Source organism: Rhincodon typus, chromosome 4 (assembly GCF_021869965.1).
Source record: "Rhincodon typus isolate 14 chromosome 4, sRhiTyp1.1, whole genome shotgun sequence".
NCBI lineage: Eukaryota > Metazoa > Chordata > Chondrichthyes > Orectolobiformes > Rhincodontidae > Rhincodon > Rhincodon typus.
Window position 1 is genome coordinate 49194302 of NC_063335.1, and position 24762 is coordinate 49219063.

At 40.9% G+C, this 24762-nt stretch overlaps 1 protein-coding gene across 1 annotated transcript in view; it reads right to left on the reverse strand.

Moving 5' to 3' along the window:
• Positions 1-2638: 2638 nt before the first annotated feature.
• LOC109936690 (grainyhead-like protein 2 homolog) overlaps positions 2639-24762 on the reverse strand; it is a 120533-nt gene continuing 98409 nt past the window's right edge. Inside the window, exons 9-16 of the mRNA XM_048596324.1 lie at positions 18743-18901; positions 15767-15854; positions 15524-15663; positions 12978-13015; positions 11560-11648; positions 5752-5837; positions 5047-5111; positions 2639-3818 (exon numbers count right to left, since the gene is read on the reverse strand). Coding sequence (XP_048452281.1) covers positions 3704-3818; positions 5047-5111; positions 5752-5837; positions 11560-11648; positions 12978-13015; positions 15524-15663; positions 15767-15854; positions 18743-18901 — 780 coding nt within the window. The 3' untranslated portion in view covers positions 2639-3703. The remainder of the gene's footprint in view (positions 3819-5046; positions 5112-5751; positions 5838-11559; positions 11649-12977; positions 13016-15523; positions 15664-15766; positions 15855-18742; positions 18902-24762) is intronic.

The window sequence follows — 24762 nt, forward strand, 5'->3', positions numbered from 1 at the left end:
TAGTTGGGAGTTGTACATAGAAACTCTCTAAGGTTTTGGAGTAGATCTGTAGCTCGGGTTGTGGGTGTTGAGGTTGGTTGGCTCGCTGAGTCTTCATCAGAGGCTGTACTCAGGATGTTACCAAGCACAGCAACGAAACGTCTGCGGAACAACAAACCAGCTCGGCGAGCCAACCAACCTCAACAGAAACGCTGCAGAATCCCTAGTGGTATTAATCACTGGACTGTTAATGTTATGGGGACCTAGGTTCAAATCCCACCATGGCAGCTAGTGAAATTTGAATTCAATAAAAATCTGGAATTAGAAGTCCAATGATGACTATGAATTCATTATGGATTGTCAGAAAAACCTATCTTGTTCACTGATGTCCTTTAGGGAAGGAAGCTGTCATCCTTAGCTGGTTTGGACTACATGACTCCAGACCCACAGCAATGTGGTTGACTCTGAATTGCCTTCTGGGATGGACAATAAATGCTGGAGTACCCACGATGCTCTCACCCCATGAATGAATAAAAAGAATTGCCTGGGATGGGAAAGTGAATTTTCCTCTGAGTGATTCCTCGATGCCTTGAACCTCAAGGTCTCCATAAAAATCAGAGACTTTTAAAGTTTCAGATGAAATGAAAGTAAAATAATTATTTATGAAATGTTAACTCCTGACTATTAAACTGACCTCATACTAACCTACATACCCTCAACTGCACCATGCACATTTACGCCTGACCCTGACCTAACATCCTTCCAGGGACTGTTGCACCTATTCCCTCAAGACCTGACTCAAGGGACCCAACACCTTCCATTCCTCTAGGAGACTGACACACCCCACTGTTCCTGACCCAACCTCCCCTTGCGCCAGCCACTGGAGCAGATCCCTCTCACCATCAGCCTCGACTTAACACCTGAACATCTGTCTCCCACTCCTGACTGTACCCCTATTAAAAATTAAAACTACAGTTACCACAAACTGCCTTAAATTGCCTATCTGCTCTTTTAACATTCTTCCCATGTTTTATGTCTTCTTCTAAATCTCTCTTTATCCTTCAGGCCAATGATTTACCTACAATCTCCATCTTGCTATGTATCACTGCTATTCCTTCACACCCAGCCTGTTCTCATTGCTTAATTCTCCTACATTGAACTTGTGATATTATATCCAGTTAGCTATCCCCAAAACAAAAGCCTCATTATTGTTTCCGTAGTGTAGAGGTTATCACGTTCGCCTCACACGTGAAAGGTCCCTGGTATTCTCCCCGTGTTTGCGTGAGTTTCCTCTGGGTGCTCTGGTTTCCTCCCACAGTCCAAAGATGTACAGGTTGGTGGATTGGCCATGTTAAATTGCCCATAGCGTTCAGGGATGTTTAGGGTAGGTGGGTTAGACATAGGAAATGCAGGAGTAGGGGAATGGGTCTGGGTAGGATACTCTTCGGAGGGGCGGTGTAGACTTGTTGGGCCGAATGGCCTGTTTCAGCACTGTCAGGACTCTATAACTTCACATTTACTACAGGATCATCAGAACTCAAAGTTTAATTGTTTTGATCAAAATGTTATAGTAAGAACAACACATGTGAAGGAAATATTTGAGCTAATTCATTTATAATAATCGTCCTCACAAGAAGCATGATTTTGTACCATGTTCAGTGGCAAAAACGTTATCTTTGGTTAGGCTAGGGCAGAGATTCATAAGAACATGAATAGGGCAATCAAACCCCTCAAACCTGCCATGCCACTCAACAAGATCATGGAAGGTCTACCCCAGGCCTCAATTCCCTTCTTGTGCCAGGACCTCACAATCTTCTACTCCTCGATATTTCAAACATCTATTTACCACCTCTTTAAATACTTTCAGTGGTCTAACCTCCACAACTCTCTGGGTTAGAGAATTCCAGTCACTGTCTAGGATGGTGCTAATCAGTCTAAGCAGTCTAAGATTTCTGAAGTATGTACAGAGAGCTCAGAGAATAGTTATCTCAATGTAAAGGTTCAAAAAAAATCTAAATCAAAACAGAACACAGGTGCTTTTGAAATTAATTGGACATCTCACATTAACATAACATTGGCTTCATTTAAACTACCTTTTTAATTGCATATGCGATTTTGATTAGGAGAAATAGTGGCAATATTCAGTGAGCTAACAGACAGCACTGATATGAGGCAACGTTTCAGACTTCAAATTTGACAAAAACAGAAAATTGAGAGAGGGGAGAAAACAGCAGTGAGGGAGAAGCAACTAAGACCAATGTAAGAGAAACAAATTGATGATGGACAGGAGGTATAAGGAATGCAAATAGAGGCTTGGAAGAAGAGGAAGGAAAAAAGGTTGGAAAAAAGGTTGGAAAAAAGGTTGGAAAAAAGGTTAATGAGCCAGGGGAGTAGGAAGGGGATGGGGAGAAAGTTCAGGGTTAAGGGTTAAGGGTTAAGATGAGAAATGAGGGAAAAAGAGGAGGATACAAGGGACAGAAGTGGCAGAGGAGGAGTGGCTATAGAGTGGAGGGAAAAGATGAAGAGTGAACAATTTGCTGTTGTTTGAACTTCTGATCCTAAGTACGTATACAAACTTCCAGGGAGGTCAGGATTGGTCTTCTCTACAATTACATCTCTCCATGTAGAAAAGACAATAACACATCCATTTACACTCGGAAGTTTATTTTGCTTTTTAAAAAAAATGTACAAAAAATAAAATACAACTGTCTTTTTAAAGTCTGAAAAGATCCCGACTCCCATTTCCAAAAATATTACCTTGTCTACAGTTATTTTTTCACAATTTGTAAAAACGTTCAAGTTTCCCAAATCCTTTAAATAGCCTGGAGAGTAGTTTATACAGTCACTGTGTATAATCTCAAGATGTCTTTCAAACTTAATTATATAGACAAGAAGGAAACAGGTTTTATATTAAAAATAAAAATACACAACTACCATGAAAGCCCTCAACCCAAAGCATAATGGCAGTAAACATGCCTTATGTAAAATTTTATATTGCACATTATAGACATTTTTACAATTATATATGCTATTTCTATTTCAAGTTAGTGTCAAGTTCTACTAAAGATGATGTTACTGGTCCTCAAAGCTACATAGAGAACCCAAGTAAAAACACAGATATCTGTGTGGCCTGGAGTGTTAGGTGTATGCCAGTCCGATCACAAATGCATTTGACTAAAATGCAATCACATGTAGAAGTTCCCTTAATTATCTTAAAAGGTGAAGACACATATCTTGTTGCTCTCCTTTTGGAACGACTGTTACTTTTTCATTTCACAATCTTGTGTTCTGAGGTATTGCTGGATGCACCTAGTGTAGAAATAAACTAGTATGTGATTAGAACAAGTGACTGAAACTGCCTATCAGCATGAGGGAGTAAGAGAAGACGCTACCAGGCAGCACTGTACCAAACAACATCTGGCTGATTGCTAAAATGTTGCTGTCCAAGTAATACCATGTTTTTGCTTATTCTGAATTCTTTGGGATGATAATTTAGTTCCATAAAAAAAGTCAATATTTATACATGAAGTAAAATGCAAGAAGAACTGCTACTTATGCTTCATTGATTTCTGAAGTATGTACAGAGAGAGTCCACTTGATTGAAGGAAACTCCTCTTCATCAGTCATTCATAGCTAACCAGTGGTCACATTTGGGACTGCTAATTGTCAAATTGTGATTCATCTCTTGAAGAAGGACTGTCCGTTGGTCGATTCCAAAATCCTGTTAAATTTCAGTCAGTGTGATTTTGAAGCTGTCACCCAGGTTTTCAATGTTGAGAATGAAAGTGTCTTCATTGGAGTAGTGTTCAATGATGTTGTCATCCATATTCACCAAAATTCTAGAATGATGAAAAGAAAGGTTAATATTTAAAGGAAAACCTCTTTCATTTCTATTTCTAATCCATCCAGTGCTCATTCTGCATGCAAGGCCAAAGCATTCCTTTATAGAATACCATTGTTATTACTGCAGTATTGCTATTACTATCCCCATTACAACCATTAGGGTGCTGCCTCCTCCTGTAGTAATGCCAATGGTATGTAATCCTGAGGTCAAAATTAATACTCTGGAGACATGGGTTCAAATCCCATCATAGCCCCTGATGGACTCTGAATTCGGTGAATACACTTAGAATAACTGAACAGGTTGATTCAGAAATGTCTATGTACTATTTTGTGAGGCTTTTGTAGCACAGTGGTAGTGTTGCTACCTCCGCACCAGGAGGTCTGGGTTCAGGTCCCACCTGCTTCTAGGTGTGCATAACAACATTTCTGAACAGATTGATTAGAAAATGTCTATAACTCGTCTCAGTGACCTTGAATCTCTCATCCAATTGTTGTAAAAATCCATCTGGTTTACCAATGTCCTTTAAGGAAGGAAATCTACCATCCCCACTCCATGGTCAACAAATGCCTGCCTTGCCTCCCATGAAAAGAAAAGTAAATTTGTTTTTATGTACTGTTTTATAAACTTTCTAGCTTCTGAAAGATCTACACAAATTTTCCCCTGTAAAGTTACAAGGTATAAAAAGCATTCCCAATCACTTCAACATTAAATCAAATGGACCATCAGATGAGTTTCCACCACTAGCTGCTAATACTGAACCAGGTCAGTGTAAAGACGCCGAACCGGGTCAGTATATTAGAGCATTTTCCCGAAGGTGCAACAGAAAAATGACTTGAGAAATAAATCTCTGCACCAATGCTTCAATTCAATGTGACATACTCAAAATTAAATTGTTGCTGTCAGATTGCTACGGTGTTCTGTACGGTCATTGAAGGTTAATTCAAAATACATAATTCCATGTTTCTGTGTCTTTGTGATGGGGTCCACATGTGGAAATTATGTACATTTAATTACAGGAAACCTCCAGGAAATTGTCACCGACTTCCTGGTTAGAAAATAATGCTAGTGATTTCTTGAACCTGCGACTTATTCCAGAACAGTAATGATACAAGAGAATGCTGTTAGATGTTAGTTTAAAATCTTGCTTTTGATCCTCAAGACATTCAAGTATCCTTCCATCTTACTGGTTACCATTTTAGATTAAGAGTCTCAATGTTTCTTACCCTTTCTTACTTTTCTTGTAAATCTTTCCAATCTTTTCTGCTGGAAATCCATACTTGTCAGATAACTAGCATTGCAAAGAGGAAGGAGGTACAATTAACATTGTTTGTTAATTAATTCTTTAGGTCAAACTGTTCAATTCAAAGATTAGCTCCTTCAAAAGTAAAATATATTGGAATTCTTTGGGTAGGTCTCCCCCAAATTGAGATTTGCTTGTTTCCAAAACAGACAGCTTGTCTCCTGGTTCCAATTGGAAAATGAAAAATTTCAGGAAAGTTTCAATATTTAAATACAATAGACCTCACTCCCAACCACTCCATTGCAGCCTCTGGAGTGGACAGTAGTGTGCTCTATTTCTACAGCTTTCTTCTTGTACATTTTAGTCATTTAGCAATCTAGCTGTCTTGAAAATGAACAAAGATAAAACGGTGCAGACAACAAGAGGTCAGTGACTGTAAGTTAGTAAAAGCCCGTAAGTCAAATCCGGCTAATTTCAACTCCTTCTACACATTGTTTTCACTAGATGAAAGGTTTAAAACCAAAAAGACATACACACTTCCTTCTCCTACTTTTTTGCCTCAGTGCAGAAGCTGCTACATTAGTAATTCCAACCTGCCTCTCACTGCTTGCTGTTCCTGTATGGCACTCTATACTTGGAAATTGAGCAGCTCTCTGACGTCAAAATGAACAGGAAAGTGCTGACTTACTGCATCCATCAGTCCCTTCACAGTTGGAGACTTCAGCATCAAGGCATCAAACACCTCATCCGACTCTTTCCGTACATACAGCAGGACTAGAAACACAAGCGTTTCAATGTTAAAATTACATTTGTTTATCCCAGTGTCAAAGAGTGAAAAATCTCAAAGTTCATAAACAGCTTGATGAATACAAATTCATTTTATGAAATCGTGCTCCCAGAGTGAAGCCTTGCCAACTGCAGCACCTGTCAGCAATTGAAGAATGGCTTCTTCTTCATTTTTTGCCAATTAGATCTAATTGATGGAAGATCATGTGGTACAGCCGTCCAAATTAACACTGTACTTTGCCAGCAAGTGAGGCTTTGTAGCAAAGACTCCATCTTGTAAAATTAGCCTGAATATACTTTGATCACAGTTTAATCCATGGATTCAATCAGTATCCATCCAAAGTAACCACAGATTGGCTGAGATTACACAACACAGTAATGCAACATCAAGTTCAGCTATAGAGCTCTCTCTCTCTTCTTTTCCCTTGACACACTTCAGTAGTAACAGCCCATAAATGAGATTGAAGGAGGAGAATATTTATGGTAAACTAATCTCCTCCCACTTTAGGACAGGCTCACTACCTTCTGGAGTGTGCTGGGGTTTATCAGTGGCTATCCATTGAATATTGTGTTTTCATAATGCAGAAAGGGAGACCAGGTCACAAGCAAGAAACACAAATGGTGAAACAGAGGTTCACCAGATTAATCCCTGGGCTGCTGGGATTATCTAATGAGGACAGATTGAGGAAGCTGGGCTTGTACTCTCTAGAATTTCAAAGAAAGAAAGGCGACATTGAAGCTTTACAGCATTCTTAAAGGGCATGGCAGGGTGATAGGATATTTCCCCAGCTGGTGACTCTAGAACCAGGGGACATTATCGCTGGATAACGGCATTTAATATGGAGATAAAAAAAAAATTTCTTCGGTCAGTGGATGATGAATCTTTGAAATTCTCTAACCTAGCCAGTGTGGAAGTTCAATCATTGAGCAGATTGAGGACTGAAATTGATGGAGATTAACAACTTTAAGGGACATGGAGATAGTGTAGGAAAATGAGGAAACGATAAACCCTGATCTAGAGAAGCAGTACAAGCTCAATCGGTTGAATGGTCTACTCCTGGCTACATACTGAAAGGTGGCCTCATGATGTCAGTCAAGACTACAGCCTTCACCTCATCCAGACATCTGAATTCTGAACCTCCATGGTTATAACGATATAATGAAGCTACAGAATAAAAGATGATTTCTGATCCAAAGGCTGAGCCAACAGAATATCTTCGAATAAGAAATATATATTTTCATTTTGCTGAGGTTACTTGCAAGTAAACCAATGGACCGAATTCTCTTGGCTTTAGAGGCAGGGTATGGGAAGGCTGGGAAAATATGGGCTAATCTGGTCCAGACAGCTCCCTGATCCATTCTTGCCATTTGGGAACTTGTTTATTTTTAAAGAACACGAATGAATCAGATATGCTTTTAGAAGAGTCGACAAATGATAGCTCTCACCACCACAGAGGCTAACCTTCAGCTCCAGGTCCTATTAAGTGAACTTAAATGCCAGCTACTATGGTGGGATTTGAACCTTTGGCTTCAAAGCATTAGCCTAGAGCTCTAGATTGTGAGTCCACTAAGCTATAAGCTCCCTCACTTGGGAACTTTCATAGAAATGGTTCAGATGCTGATCAGCTAACCACTCCACAGGGGTGGAGGCAGCCAATCCATGCTATTCGACCCCAATTTGGTAGCCATTCTGCAGGCAGTATAGCAGCCCCTCCCCAACCATGTCCAGTGGTCACCAACTCAATGGAACACCCTTCCCAATGGCATTGTGGGTGAACCAACACTACATAAACTGCTTCCATTCAAGAAAATGGCTCACCACTACCTTCACACAGAGAATTAAAATGGGCAATAATGGTCAAGGACTCCCATGTCCCATGAACAAATAAAGTATGGACATTGCAGAATAGAAATGGGCCTCTGGCTGTATGCCAAAGACCCAGTGTGATAAGAGCTTCCATCTCCCAATGACAGAGCCACAGGAAGGAAGGAGCACACCCATGGATTAAACAATACCACCAGAATTGATTTCTCCTCCACTCCTAGGGACTTACCCATTTATGCCAGAGAGCATGCTATTTCCATGCCACTGCACTTTCATATCTTGGCACCCTCGCTGCTCCCCCTGTCCCCATTACCCAGTGGAACTGCAAGAGGTCAGAGCTATCAGCCCTCTGATTAGGGTGGCGGAACGCACTAGGGCGGACAGGAGCCAGTGGAAAGGAGCAGCAAAGAGCCCAAGGAAAAGCGGGAGAGAATGGGCAGAAGCAACAAAAGAATGGGTGGGGAATTGGCGAAGGGAGCAAGGGGAACAGGGTGGGAAAAAGTGAAGACAGTGGGATGAACCACAAAGAAAGGAGAGAGGAAAGTAGCAAGTGGAGTGCAGAGGAAAGCAGTAAAGGAGGAAAAGAGAAGCGAGAAGGGGTGAAGAGAGGGAGGAAGCAGTGAAGACAGCATAGGAAAATAGTGAAGAGAGCGAGAGGTGGTGGAGAGGGGAAGGAAAACTGTAAAGAGAGAGAGGGAAGCATTGGAGAGATTAGGGAGAGAAGCAGGAGGAAACAGGAGGCAAGTGGTGAGAGTAAGATGAAGCAAGGAACATTGGGTGGGGGGAGATGGGGAAACAGGAAGAGGGAGAAGAGATGGATGATGACAGGATTGAGTGGCAATCTAGTTTGACAAGTGTTTGATTGAAGTTAATTGGGCAGGTTGGGCCTATCTGTAATTCATGTTCCTCACAGAGAATGAGCTGGAAACAGCCAACAAGAGCTGAATTTCTGTCATTTGTGTCAGATACTGGAGAGCAGCTGGCAACCACAGAATTGTATCTCAAGCCCTGAGGACAACAAACAGCACATGATCCTGATGAATGCAATCAAAGCTTGTGGCAATGTGACTGTTTGCCTTCAGAAAATGATAGAACAGCTGTTGAGGAAATTAAATAAAGTGGAGTTTGCAAGAGCTTTCTGATGTTGTTATGAATAAATGGCTCAGCGATTAAACTAAATGGACAAAGTAAGTTGGAGATGAAGAAAGGCCTGCTCTGTGTTGGGTTAGTGGATCTGAACACAATCTTAAGCACTTCTTCCATCACCTTTGACTCGTTGTTCAATTCTTTGGTTGGGGTCAGTTCCACCCCAACTTTGAGAGGGGTGTTCCAGTTCCATTTAGGCTAAACTTCTCCAGACTTATTTGTGGTACATTGGTGACTCCATCAGTGCCACTTTCTGCTCTCAACTGGAACTGGTAAAGTTTGTCAATTTGCTTCCAACTTCCACCCTTCCCTCACATTTAACTGATCATTCAGTCTCTTCCCTTCCTGGTCTTCTTGGACTTCATTTCTGGGATTAGCTCTTCACTAACATTAATTATAAGCCCTGACTCCCACAAATACTTCAATTACTTTTCCTCACTCTTTGTTTCCTGTAAGGTCTTCATTCCATTTTACCAGTTTCACTGGCTCAATTCGCCACCTTGGTCTCCTGTAGGTTTCAGCAAACCTCAATGCAAGCTGGAGGAACGGCACCTCAATCTTCCAATTAAAACCTTCTGGACTCAACAACTTCAGACCATGAACTCTGTCTTGCATTTTGATTTTTTTTTAAGAAACCAAGTGTCAGTTAATTGCTTTCATGTGTTTCTTTCAGGCACAGTTATCCATTATTCTGCAATTAACACTCCCTCTGGATCAATTTGTTTCTTCACTGTACCATCACCACTCTCTTCACCCTTTGTTCCATTACATCTTTGTTAATTAATCTCTCCTGCAGTCTAACCTAGCCCTGACTTTCCTTTTGGCCCTACTTTATCCACTCCCTTTCTCAATAACATAACACCCAACACGTTTCTACCCCTCCAGTTCTGAATCCATTGTTTTTTTTAATTCATTTATGGGATGATGGCATTGTTGGCTAGGCCAGCATTTATCACCTATCCCTAGTTACCCAGAGGGCAGTTAAGAGTCAACCGCATTGCTGTGGATCTAGAGTCACACGTAGGCCTAACCAGCTAAGGATGGCAGTTTCTTGGATTCATGGTCATCATCAGACTCTTAATTCCAGATGTCTATTGAATTCAAATTCAGTTTCTTTCTGCACAGATGCCATCTGATCTACCAAGTTTTTATAGTATTTCTAGGTTTTATTTCACACTTCCAGCATCAACAATAATTTTATACAAGATCAGTAACAACCAGTACACTATTTACTCAAGAGAATCCAAATGCCGGCATCTGAATGTGACCTCACAAATATACTGCAAACTAAGTCAGCTCCCTGAAGGGATTATTTCCTTCTTAACAACTTACACCAAATTCCAACTCCAATTAGATAGTCAACGGAATTAAACATCTCCTGTAAGGACTTGAATACACTCCAAAGTCAAATACAATTAAGCCATTAGCAACTACATCAATAATCTTTTTAACCAACCCTTCATGGAGACCCTGTGGGAAATTTCACAATACACACTGGCCCACCTCAGGAAAATCTTGGCCAGTGAGTCTTAAAAAGACCTGAAAGCAAGTCCTGAGTCTTGGATAACAACAATTAGATTGGAACCAGACCACCACACCAGCACGTGCAACAGACACTGCCAGTTCCAGATCAAAAGAACTCATCTCATATTCTCCACACAAGATTTGCTCCGAGGTCCCTAAGGGAATGATGCTGGACAGTCACTCCCATAATACTAAATGTGCTTTAGCTCATAGATTGGGCAATAATCTACAGGACCAACAAGAGGGCAAAAATCCTCATCATCGACGTAGATCTCTATTTCCGACCCCTGTATGTCTCCCCTCTTCTATCACAGCTCTGCTTTCATACCCTTTCCTCTTTCATCTGCATCCCTCCATTTCCTTCCTCTCCTGCAACTGAACACCTCCATCCCAAACCATTAAACCCTTCTTAGGATTCAGTGTAACAACCTACTGCTACTTCTCCGGGTCTTTTAAATGCTAATTTTAAACAAATCAGTACAAATCTAGCAAATTTAGCAAATCAACCCCTATCCTATCACATGCTGTATCAAAATATTTTGTAAATAAGACTGCTCCTTTCCATATCTAAATAAATTATTCTTTGGTTAACATTTTGGAAGACAATACTTAAAACAACTTCATAAATATAACTGGTATCTTTCCCACTAAAAACAAAATTGTGATGATAGAATAACTGTCATTCATTTCAGATCTTATATTTTAGTAATCCTAAAAGTACAACTGCATCAAACAATGATGGCATTCAAATGGAGCTGGTTTGCAATGAGCACTGGCTGATTTATTTGGGGAGGTTACTGACAACTTTAAATGATCAGATCATCCCAGTTCAAAAGGAAGTCTTATTTTTGGACGGTTGTGATTACACCATTTTGCCTACTGATTTATCATAGATCTTTGCCAAAGGTTATGCAAGTTGATTGAGAGTGCTGCACATAAAGTGCAAAAACGTAGCTTAAAATTTCCCAAGTGGCCATTGTCAAAGTTCACAGCAAACTATGTCTGTAATTCACAGATGTAACACTACTCCCTAGCAAAACTTAGAGTAGTCTGATAATTTTGTTTCCCAAATAAATGCAGTTCAATGGATCACAACATCATATTTGCCTTATGGTGGTATTTCAGCCAAACTCTGTAGGAAACCCAGACAGAAGATCCTTACATCACCATTTTAATTTCAAAAGATGATGATGACGATGATGGTCAGGTACTTACCTTTTTTATGGATATCCTCTCTTATTTGCTTTGTAGCTGTTGGGGGATACTCATCTTCTAATGATCGGAACAACCTTTTTACAAGGACACTGCAAAACAAAAACTCGTGTCAAAAATCCCAAGTTCACCACCGAACAACATTGAGTTATATGCAAAGATTAAATTTCCATGCAAAGAAGGCATGACCTTCACACAAAGTAATAATGAATTACAGAAAAACATTTGGTCCTTTTTATTTCCTGTGTTCAATGTACTTATTTTAGTACCCCGGAACAATGTACAATTGGTTGTTAAACGAGCATTTGAAGAAAAACGTCTTCCACTGTTTCAAGTGTAAACCTAATGGCTGTTTTGATTTTTTTTACAATTGAGACTGAAGATGCATTTGATTACCAAGGAAGCATATTACCCCTCTTCACGACTAAGTTGGGGTTGGGGAGGGCGGTTAGCGTAATAGGTGGTGACTAACGGGTCAGTCCCACTCATAACAATTCCAATTGTTAAGAGCTGATAGGCGAGTATAGGCCAATTTCTTGGCAAAGTGCTGACCTTGACTCTTACATCCAGGTCCCAAGTGTCGCCTCCTGCCAGCAGAGGTGGATATGAAGCATGCTGTTGGCAGGAAGGGGCCAGGCAGGTGACATGGTTGCCAAGAAGTTGGCACTCACCTGCCAATCAGTGACAGTGCTCTCCGAGAGAAGTGCTCTCAACAGCAGTGCATCATCCCAACATGACTGAAGCTCTTCATTGTAACTGATCAAAGCCTTCCCAGGTTGTCAGTTTCTCTGAAGAAGCTCTCCTTGCTGAGCCAGGTGAGGTGCAGGTACAGTGTGGAAGCCAGGCCGCATTGGGAAAGAAGGAAGTCACAGCTGAAAAGATGTGTAGGTATCTTTTTTATCACTTCAACTACTTTCCCACCAGATCAATCTGGTCCCACTCTCGAATTATGCCCCACCCCAGAAGCCAACTGCACAATTAGCACCTGTCCACTGGCCAGGAACACGCAGAGCAGCACTCCCCCACCTTCTCCACTGGCCAGGAACACACTTGGTGTCCCCTTCATTGACTGTAAACACACGGCACATCACCTCTGCTGGCTAGGAATATACTGAGCATACCCCTAGCCGCCTTCCATTGGCAGGGAAAATTCTGCCCATGAATTACAATAAGCCATTTATGAGACCAGTGGTCAGGAAGTGTTCATACTTGTGACTGCCCTTGTCAAAGATACTTTTAAATTCTGGAATTCCACACAATGGTCTGCATAATGGCCTGGGCAATAAGGGTATCTTTCATCTTTTAGTAAAAATTTTTCCCTTGTTATTCAGACACTGTTGTAAACCTTTGGCTCAGATTGCTGAAATTTTCCACAGCTTTCAGGCAGAAGAATATACAAAAAAAACAAATGGAATGCTCACCCTTCTCTCTCCATGTCATCACTGCTGACACTGTACATCTACAAAAAGGAAGAACATCACTTCAGAAACCTGACAAAAGGGAAGTCTGTCTTTGTACTAGAGTGGAAGCAAAATTTCCAATATTGCGTAGATCAACTTGAAACCTCCTCACCATTGATAATTTCCAGTTCTGTCTTTTCCTGCAAATGTGACTACTTTGAGCTTTTGTAGTTCTCCCTCTTGTTATTTTCTAATGTTTGAGCACACAAGTTACTGGCTCCAATTCACTTGTACAGGTTAACATAATTTAGGGGCTGGGAATCCTGCAGCAAGTAACTCACCTCCTGACTCCCCCCAGAACCTTTTACAAGGCATGAATCAGGACTGTGATGGAATCCTCCCCACTTGCCTGGATGCATGCAGCTCCAACAACACTCGAAGTTCAGCATCTTGCTTGTCAAACCATCTTCAGCATTCACTCCATCCACCACCAGTGCATAGGGGCAGCAGAGGGCACCACATACAAAAATGAAGTGCAGCAACTTGCCAAGCTTCCTTTAAAAGCATCATTCAAATCTGCAACCCCTACCACTGAGAGCAGCAACAGCAGATGGTGCATGGAAACATTATCACACAAATATTCCTTTCGTGTCACACTCAACCTTGCTTGGAACTAAAACAAATAATTCTAGAGAAACTGAGCAGTCAGGCAGGTTCTGTGTGGAGTTCAGTTGACATTTCAGGTCAATAACTTTTCATCAGAATAGTTCATCAGTGCGCTGGTCACTGTCACCATGTCATACCCTCAAAACTCTTTCCCAATTGCACTTCAGCTGTATCTACACCAGATGGACGGCAGTGATTCAAAACAGAGGCTATCATCACTTACTCAAAAGTAGTTAGGGATGGGCAGCAAAAGCTGGCCTAGCCAGTAACACTAACATCCCAGAAATTAATTTTTAAAAGTCTTCCATTAATTTGTGTGCAGGCAGATGGTTTAGCATTCTTACACACATATAACAAACACACATTTTAAGACTATCAGCCACTTTATTTAAAGCCTTTTGAATCTGTATTATATATAAAAATGTGACTAGTATTTGGTCCTTCCATTATTGGTGTATGACATGGCAAGGCAAGGTAAATCATATCAAAACGTGGCAGAAGGGTGAGAAATGCAACGTGACTCTTTGTTCTTCACAAACAAAACTTTCCCAAAAGACTTTTTGTGCATCGTAATCCCCCCTCCCCTTTAAAATGTACCAAAGAAAATGGGCCAGCAATGCAGGAATGCCATCTGGCCTGAATGTGAATGAAATGAGTCGATGCTCCCCCGTTACTGAGCTTCTTTAGAATGGAGGTGAGTGAACACAGTTCTGCAACATCAGTTCACTATACAAGGCCAGCTCAGTCCTCGGGGGAGTGGGTCCAGGAATTGTGCTTCAATCCCTGAGGAGCGTGGAGGAGAATCGAGGGTTGGCACAGAAACCGGAGCAAGGGTGGTGGAAGAGGCATAGGATAATGGGTAAGCAGGAATGACAGCACTCAGCTCTCTGACAAGTAAAGGAACATTCCAGTCCATTCTGGTTCAATGAATCAACAAAGTTACTTCCATGCTAAATGGCAGGATATCGTGGTGTTAGTTTTGCTGTACTGCAGCCATTATGGTACAGGGTGCCTACAGAAACCAATCATGAAGAGGAGTCTCTGGCCCTTACTGGCAAATGGGCTTATTTCATGGATTAAACTGTGTCTTTTTAAATCCTTCCTTAATAACTAGGTGGACAGTGCACCTCTGGTCAGAAATGTACACTCACCACTTGCTGACTGGATTGTTGTCATTTGCTGAACTGGGAAAGTTCTCTCTTTCTCTCACACAGACACAAGCACACACAAACCAATATTTCTTCAGCTCTGTCCACTGCAATAAGTTCTTTTAAAATAAAAGGCTAACTATCACAAAATAGCTGTTTGTTATTCAAGTCCTTCATCCTTTTCCATGGACTCCCGTCAGTCACAGGACCCACGGCAAAACACTACCCACTTACCCCTCCTTATACATTCCACCATGCATACAAAAATTACAAATATTCAAGAAAAAGATGACTTAAGAAGAAGTTATTTGCATAGGAGCAATAAACACATTAGCTTATTTAAAAGATAGTGCCTGCGGAGTGTGGCACCTTTAAAAACAGCATTTTGCAATAAGCAATGATCAGATAAGTCAAAGGTGAACAGAATTCGTTAAAAGCTCAGCAATCATAATAACCAGGGTAATCTTAAATTTGACATTCCACCCCTTACTCCTCTCCTAAACAAACTCCTCTCCATGATTCAATGCATCATTACATTACATAATGTGACAATGGAGATGCATAGATTAAAATAGCTCTGGCTTCAAACACTGACATTATCAGTCAACAAGTTCCACCCCATGGGGAAAGGGAAAGACAACTGGAGAAATATAAATGCAGAAATTAAATAAACATTACTGTTCCATCCTTTAAAAATGAAGATGCTCGAAGATGACTCTGCCTCTCAGGGGATGCAGGAGAGATTGATTTTACCTGCCCACTCCTCTGGAGGTTCCCGAAGTGAATATCTGGTATGAAGAGAACTGGCTGGGATTCCAGGTCAGTCATGGTCTTGAAGAAAGTAGCATCACTTCTCTTCTGCAAGGCCGCATTGCTCAATTTACCTTCTGATGCTGTAGACAGGCAGGAAACATATGATTATCCCAAAGGAATTTAGAGATAAAAATAGATTCTCAAGTCAAAATAAAAACAGAATTCACGACTGAATCTGCTTACAAGGGTTTACTTGGTTTGCCGTTCCCGCAGTTTTCCCTTTCTTCCGGTTCTGTTTCCGCTCTTCATCTCGGATTTTCCTCTCTGCTCCCTGGAGAAAAAGTATCTGATAGCTAGAAATCTCTGGACTACAACTGTAAAGGCAATCAGCACCAGAACAGAGGCTCTATTTGGACCTAAAGTACAGAGATTTATTTTTGAAGAATCAAAATCTTGAATTATTTCTTTCCAAAAGTGGTTCACTTGAGCCTTGCAACAACAGTGAAAGTTAGGAATGAGCCAGTAGTTGCAATGGAATGAACAAGCTAATCTGTACAGTGGTCTATTGGTTAGGGCATTGGATTAGCAACACAAAGATCATCATTTCACATGCCACAGTGAGACTTTGTTAACAAGAACCAGATCGGCTGTGCCTAACACCAGAAAAGGTAACCACAAAACCTGTCATACTGTCATTAAAAGCAAATTAGCTCAAAAATAATGAGTCGCTTTTTCAAGACACAGATGAAGAGAAATTTCTTCTCTCAGACAGTAGTGAATCTGTGGAATTCGTCACTGCAAACAGCTAAAGGGGCAGGCTCGTGAAGTATATTCAAGGCTGAGTTAGAGAGTTTTCTTTATCTGTAAAGGAATTAAAGGAGAAAAGGCAAGAAAGTGGAGTTGAGGGTTATCAGATCAGCCATGATCTCATTGAATGGCAGAGCAGACTCAATGAGCTGAATGGCCTACTTCTGTTCCTATGCTTACACTCTTATCTGCCATATAACTCCAATCCCACAACATGACTTTTGAAGTGATTTATAAACAGCCACTATAAAACTGAATAATAAGAGAAATATTCAATGGACCAATCAGCAGAGTGGATTAGGCAATCAACACTCATCCTCATTGATTTTTAGGGGGTTATTGATGCCAAAATTCAAAGTGCAGTCCCGCAAGCAAGATCCAAACATCACTGTACTTGCAGAGACATATCCATCAGCTGACCTTCCATTTCGCTACCACCATCCCTGTACCCATTGGCAGGAATAACCCACAGATTTGGGGGCAGAATGGATTGTAGCTGAGAGACCCTCATTGAATGCTGTGAACTCTATGACATTTCATGGCTACCAGCTAAAGAAAAGAGCAAAGAAACCTCTTGCTCAGTTCTCCCTCCTGCCTAGCTCCTGAACATTACTGGAAGGAAACAAGGGTATGAATGAGAGTAAGGGAGTCCAATTTTACACTAAGTAAGCAGATCAAAAATTAGAAGACACATCTATTGGAATGGAAATACAAAAACAGAAATAGGAGCAGGGCATTCATCCCTTTGAATCTGCTTGGCCATTCAACAAGATCAGATTAACTTTTGATTCTCTTATTGGCCAAAGGTGTGTCCATTCAGCCCTGAATATATTTAATGATTCAGTCTCCAATTCTTTATGAGGTCAAGAATTTCAAAGATCACCAACCCTCAGGGAGAAGAAATTCCTTCTTATTTTCATCTTAAATAGGTGGTCTTTTATTCTGGAACTGTGACAGGATTAGGGTTAACCCAAAAGGTCCAGCCTCCCCATAACCGGTAAATCTGCCCAGCATCTATCATATCAAGCCCATGTCATCTGTTTCACTAAAATCATCTCTGATTCTTTGCAATTTCAAAGAGTAAAGACCCAACCAGTTCAACCTTTCTTCATAAGACATGCCCCTCATTTTAGGAATCAGCCTTGTGGATTTTCTCTGAACTACGTCCAAAGCAAGTGTGCCCCTCCTTACACAAACAAGACCAAAATTGTACTTAGCAGTTGAGGTGCAGTCTCACCAATGCTCCATATAGTTGTAGCAAACCTTCTTACTTTCATAATCCATATCCCTTCAATAAGGGTCAATATTCCATATGCATTCCTAATTACTCCCTATACCTCATGTGTTCATGTATAAGGATACCCAGTTTCCTCTGTGCCACAACATTCTGCACTCTTGCTTCAATTAAATAATAACTTGCTTCTCTCCTCTTCTGATTAGAGTGGACAATATCACATTTTTCCACATTATAATCCATCTGCAATTTTTTTTGCACTTAACCTGTCTTTATCCTTTTTGCAGACTTTGCTCTTCTTACACCTTGCTTTTGTACTGTTAGACTGGGGCTCAACATGAAAGATTAACCAATTTGACCTCATCCTCAGCTGCCTAACTGTTCATAGGCCTTCTCAACATACCTGATCCATCCCAATGTAGTTGGCTCTTAAGTGCCCTCGGGAATGATCTGGGAAGCTGCTGCATTGTAGAAAACTGCTCCAAGTTATAGTTATTGAGGAAGTACTCGAAGCACATGGACTGCAGCATTTCAAGACATTTGTTTCATAATACTTCAGTGAAATGCCTTGGGCTGTTTTATTCCATTGAAGGTGCCCTTATATAAACAAAAGTTTTTATTTTGACACTGATGTGTAGCACAGAAACAGAATTATGGGAACAATTTCCGTGAACTATAAAGACTCCAGAACATGGTAAAATTAATTGAACTCTTCATTGGAGCTGCGTCTGTGTCACTGCATAAATACCAACACTAGATGGTGCTCTCTCATTGTTTTAACAAGGTACAAAAATATTAACCTGACAGCTCCAATAGCTTTAGTCCCCATAACGTCCATTATGAAACCTCAAATATTTGTGCAGGATTTACTGTGCAATACTGTATTGAAAACGGACAAGCTGAAGGAGATCTTGGTTTGAGGGAGCAAATAAAATATGTTTAAGAAAAGTTAATGGCTTGCCCAGCGTGTAGGATTAGAACGCCTATACATTTCATTCTAGCAATAATCACGCAGGCCATTCTGCTCCTTTGAGAAGGTAACTCGATGTGCATCTGCAATTGCACAGGAGCCTTCTAACGATAATAAACCTGTCGTTCCTTAACAATGTTTTGGGAAGTTGACAAGCCTTCTTTTAAAAAAAAACAGCAGCCCCTTCAGCATGTTTTGTGCACCACACCTTGTCACAGAACACTTTGATCTGGCAGTAGGCTCTGTGGATGGGTTTGTTGCTGCGGTTGTTGTAGCTGTAGGTGTCGATCTGTATCATAAGGGGAAGTCCTTTCACCCCCTTTTGTGAGGAGAAGTCAGTGCTGAGACAATTCACGGTGATGAATATCTGGAAGAGAAAATCAGGAACTTAAATCATCCGCAACCGGTGTATATTGACAAAACAGTGGCATCGACCAATTCAATGGCTCCCTAGGCAACAGACGCCACCCACTAACGGATTATGAAATGAAAAGAGCGAGATGGGTCCTGCTTGTTTAGTAAACATTACAATGGGGTTTTATGTTGCACAGTGCAGGTGCAACTCAGCTGTGAGCAGCAGGTCACCAACGAGTCAACTCTCCTCACAAGGAGGGCCATTCCCCCAGCGGAACCCACCCTCTCCCTTTTCGCTAAACTGATTGTTCAGTCTGAAGCCACCTATGCAAACACCCATAACCAGCCGGACGGGATTAACACCTTCACCTCTCCCAAAATGAGAGGCTGTATTTTCAGGCTCCTCTTATTTGGAACCGAACCCTGGAGTGGGGGGTAGGGTAGGGATAGTTGGTAGATCTGTGCGATGCAACTGAAAAAATGGACATGTCCAACTAACAGTGTAATTGCAGAGAAACCTTAAAATTGAAGATATGCTGAACTGGAAGTTGAAGTGCGTGCTAAAGCTGTACCCTGGATATACTATGATTTCCATCCTCACCTTCATTTTAGGGGAAGGTCATTCAGTGTTTTCAGTCTATCCCATCATTCAATTATGTGGGAATCCCTATCTCAACTCCATTGACACACCTTGGTTTCGCAATACTAAACACATTCACTGATCAAAACTAAACCTCAGTTTTTAAAATTAGAAATTAGATTAAGGCCAACAATTCTTTAGGGCTGGGGTGGAAGGAAAGAGTTTTAGATTTTCATTATCTACAGTGTAAAGAAGTGCTTCCGGAACAACACAGCTCTAATTTTAATGTCATTCTCCTTGTTCTGGACTCCCCTAACTGAAGTTATTCACTATTGTCTCTCCTATTCTTATTTTGATACTTTTCTGTTTTTACTTGCTCTCAATAGAAAGTTAAAATATTTAGACACAAAAAGAGAGGTGACTAAATTAAAGGCAGTAGGGACTTCAATGACCTATTGGCATAGCAGCATCGAAAAAATTAAGCACAGGGTAAAGGGGTGTCAGATATATTGCTGTTTGTTGTCAGAGCATATCTTGATTGGTGAATGCCTTGAGAAGCCAGAGGTATCAGAGCCAGTTACCTGCTCTAAGGAGGGTTTGACCTTCCCATTCACACAACCAGTAAGAAAGGTATTTCGAAAATAATTAGTCTGGAGACTGAAAGAGCTACAAGTCTTCATGATGATACTGACCTCAGGAACGAATGTTAATCATCACTGTCCAAAGTGTTCAACATTCAGATATTGTTTCTTTGAATTATAAAATTGTGGCTGTCACTCCAGTATTTAAGAAATAAACAGTGATAATAACCTAGAGAACACCTTTTAGGTATTAAAACATCTCCAAATGCCTCACATGAATGTTCTCAAACAACACTGCTCAAGGAGATATTCAGGCTTAGACAAAGTGAACATAACAATATGCCAAATAGGAGGAGTTGGCCATCAGTCCCTCAAACCCTATCCTACATTCAATAAGATCACAGCTGATCTGACTGTGCCTTCAATTCCATTTTCCTGCCTGAACTCCCCTCCTCCCCTGCCAGTCCTCAGACTCCCTTGAAGATCAAAAATCAAACTAAGATATTAATTGATTCAGCCTTCACTGCTTGCTGAGGTAGAGAATTCCAAAGATTAACAATATTCAGAGGAAGATATTCCTTCTCATATTTGACTTCAATGGGAGGTTGTTTATTCTAAAACAGTGCTCCTGGTTCTGGATAACTCTACAAGGGGAAACATTCTACCCTCAGAATCCTTTATTTCAATAAAATCCCCTCTCATTACTCTAAGCTGCAATGAGTATGGGCCCAAAGACAGACCTTTCATTCTTGGAATCAATCTAATAACCTCTGAACAGCATGCAAAAGTGGCCCTCCTTAAATATGGAGACCAAAACACTACACAGCACTCCAGGTGCAGTCTCACCAACTCTGTCCAGTTGTAACAAGACTCCCCTACTTTTATACTCCATGCCACTTTCAAAAAAAAGCCCACATTCCTGGGAGTCCTAATTACTTGCTGTACCTACAAGATAACTTTTTTGTAATTCATGTATGAAGACATCCAGATCCCTCTGCATTAGGGCCCTCTGTATCTCTTTCCATTTAAAAAAAAGTCTGCTTTTCCATTTTTTCTACCAAACTGAATAACTTCACATTTTCCTACAGTATATTCCATCCACCAAAATTTTGTCCATTCATACAACTCACCTATATCCCCCTAGAAACTCTTTCGGCAGACTGAGGTCTCAACATCCTGGCTGACCGACATGCAATTCTCAGATTCCATGGACTTGATTTGCAGGACTGTCCATACCCAAACTCTGATCTTCAAGGACTCTGGTAGGACCAAGCATCCGACTAACTGCCTGCACAGCCGCTTGGCTGACAGTGGCGATATTTCCTGACTGACAATAGGGACCCACCATTCACCCCACTAAGGCCTGCTCCCCTCTGACATTCATATAAGGCTCTTTGCTTGAAGCATGTGCAATATGTTTGCCATTTAAGTTGTTTGCACAAGCTGCAGACTAATGCATGGAATACTAGCCATACACAGGACAGTAAGGACAAACGCTCCAACAATGACAATGGGTAGTGATGTCAAGTGTTAGCAACCAGCAGCAAGGCAACCAAATTGTAAAGCAAATGCAACTGAGAACAATGTATACCTCTCCAGTTGGGCATATCATCATCAGATCAGGTCAAGTTATCAAACCTCCACAGCACTGACATTGAATTTTGAAACATTAGTCTTGTAAATTCTGTTTTACTTGTTTGTATAATTATTGAATTGACAATACATGCCTAGACAAAACATGCATATCAGTATGGGATATAAAAATATGTAAGGGATGTTTTTCTTTTTAAAGAAAGGGGTATATGTTATGTCTTACAGTCAGTATATATTTAAGAGACAGTCATTATCTACTGTATCATAGCATATGACCCGAGGGCATATAGATCTTATATTCCAGCTTATCGAATCACTTGAAGCATGGCATATTACCTGAAATATGCTTCTCTTCTGTAACCTAACAGCTTACACTCACCTAGACACTCATGTACATTATAGCTGGTTGTAATACATGTCTGTTATATTCTTTATTACCATGTCCAGTTTCTTATGTCACAGGAGATAAGCACTGCCGCATCAGATAGAACACCCTATTGGAGATAAACTCAGAAGAAGTGTGTGTGCACACTAGGAAAGGAATGTGAAGAATACAGAGATTGGCAGCCTCCAAGTAAATGGTACATAATCAAGCACTAAGAAAGCCAGCTAAGAGCAGACAGTGTGCATCTATGTGAGTGCAAATCCATCCAGTGTAGGTGGGACAGTTGTGTCTCTGTCCCTGTGTGCAAGTCAACCTGGCAGAAACAAGTCATAGGAGTCCAGCAGCCCCCAAGTAAAGTGAAGGGCTGAATGACGTGAAGGTTGGTCTGAGATAAGCCAAGATGATGTGGTGAGGATGGTTTTTTGCCAATACCAACTTGTGTGGACAAAGTATTGTGGAGAATGGTGACCATGGAGCAGACAGGGACATTGTTCTGAAGAAACTGTTGCATGCTGAGTGGGTCACACATTCAATGTGCTACCATCACCAGGGTCCTGCTCTGATTAACACGTTGGGATTCATGTCCAGTTTCTCGGGGAAGGAGAGAAGAATTGGAAGGTGCAAATAAACAAGATGCAAACACATGGAAACTAGGTAGTCAATTGCTCAATGGCAAAAGTCATCATTTAAGGCTTGAGGGGAAAATTTGAGAAATTGTTTCTCGATGTTAAGAATCCAATTTCTTCATTCTCACCATATTTTCTCACCGTGCTTGCCATTGCTCAAGCCACACCAAAAGGGGAAAATCCTGCCCTATGTATCCTCCTCACAACTTGTTTTCCCTTCTATCTTTGTATGGTCAACACACTTGGGTACAAAATGCCCAGTTCCTTCATCAAAGTCATTAATATAGATTGTAAATACTGGAGGTCCCAGCACTGATCCCTGTGGTACTCTTAGTTAAAGTTTGCCAATGTAAAAATGTCCCACTAATCCTGACTGTTTCCCACTTTTAATCCATGACCAATCCAAGTTGATATATCAGTCCCAACACCATGAGCTCTAAAATTGTGTAGGAACCATTTAGGAAGCATCACATTGAATGCCTGTTGAAAACCCATATGCAGTATATCTACTCACTCCCCTTTTATCGGCCTGCCTGATCTGTCTCAATAGACAAATAAATTAGTCAAACATGTTTTACAATTCAGAAAACCACGGAGACACCACCCGATTGTACTGTTACTTTTGAATTGTCCTGCTATTTCATTAACAATGGATTCCTTCTTTCTTGAAGAGGGTTGTTACATTGACAATTTTACAATTACTGGGATATTTCCAGAATCTAGGAAACTTGGGAAGATTACAACTAAGGCATTCACTATCTCTCCAGTCAATTCTTTTAAGATCTTAGGATGAACAGCATCAGGTCTAGGGGACTTGACAGTCTTTAGTTTCTTTTCCTAGCAACCATTCCCAGGAATTGAGATTCTTGGACTGGGAAAATGAACTGGAAAAAATCAGGTTGGTAGTGGACCTCAAGAAAATGAACTTGTGTAGTGTCCACAAAATATTTTTTTTTAAAGCAGCTTGTGGTAGACCCCACTAGGGAATAGGCAGTTCTGGGATTGAGAGATGTATAATGAGGCAGACTTGATGTGAGAGCCCAAGGAAAAGGAAATGCTAGGGGGCAGTAACCACAGTATGATAGAATTCAGTTTCAGACGGAGATGCTTGAATCAGTTGTGACGGTATTACAGTCAAGTTAAGGTAATTACAAAGTCATGAGGGAGGAGCTGGCCAGAGTTGATTGGAAGTCGACAGGGAGGTGGGGGGGGATTTCCAGCAGGGAAGACAGTAGAGCAGAAATGGCAGGAGTATCTGCAGTAATTTGGGAGGCACAGCAGAAATTCATCCGAAGGAAGAAGAAACATACTATCTGGTGGTGGCGGTTGGTGGGGCGTAAGGACAGCAGAAAAGCAAACAAAAAACCACATGGTAAAGATTAATGGGAAGTAGAGAATTGGAGAGTCTTTAAAAAACAGCAGAGAATAACTTAAAAGAGTAATAAGGGGGCAGAAGATCAACTATGGCAGTAAGCTAGCTAGTAATATACATGAAAATTACAAGAGTTTTTTTTAATGATATCTAAAAGGTAAGAGAGAAGCAAGAGTGGACATTCAATCACTGGAAAATGAGGCTACCGAGTAGTAACGGAGAATAAAAAAATGGCAGAGGAACTGAATAGATACTTTGCATCAGTTTTCACATGAAAGACACCAGCAACCTACCAGAACTTCAAGAGATCTGGGGGGTAGAGGGGAATCTAGTAGCCATCACTAAGGAAAAGTCCTGAGGAAGCTAAATGGTCTGAAGGTGGATAAATCATCTGGACCAATTTGACTACACCCAGAGTTCTGAAGAAGATGGCTGAGGAGATTGTAGAAGCCTTGGTGGTAATATTATAGGAATCACTGGAGTCAGGGAGGGTCCCAGAAGATTGGAAAATGGCTAACATAACATTACTGTTTAAGAAGGGAGGGAAGCAAAAGTCAGGAAACTATGAGCCGGTTAGCCTGACCTCGACCATAGGTAAGATTTTAGAGCCCATTATTAAGGATGAAATTGTAAAGTACTTGGAAATTATTGGTAAAATAGGGGTCAGTCAGCATGGCTTCATCAATTGTCATGCCTGACAAATCTGTTACTCATTACCTCCTCAAAGAATTGTAAGT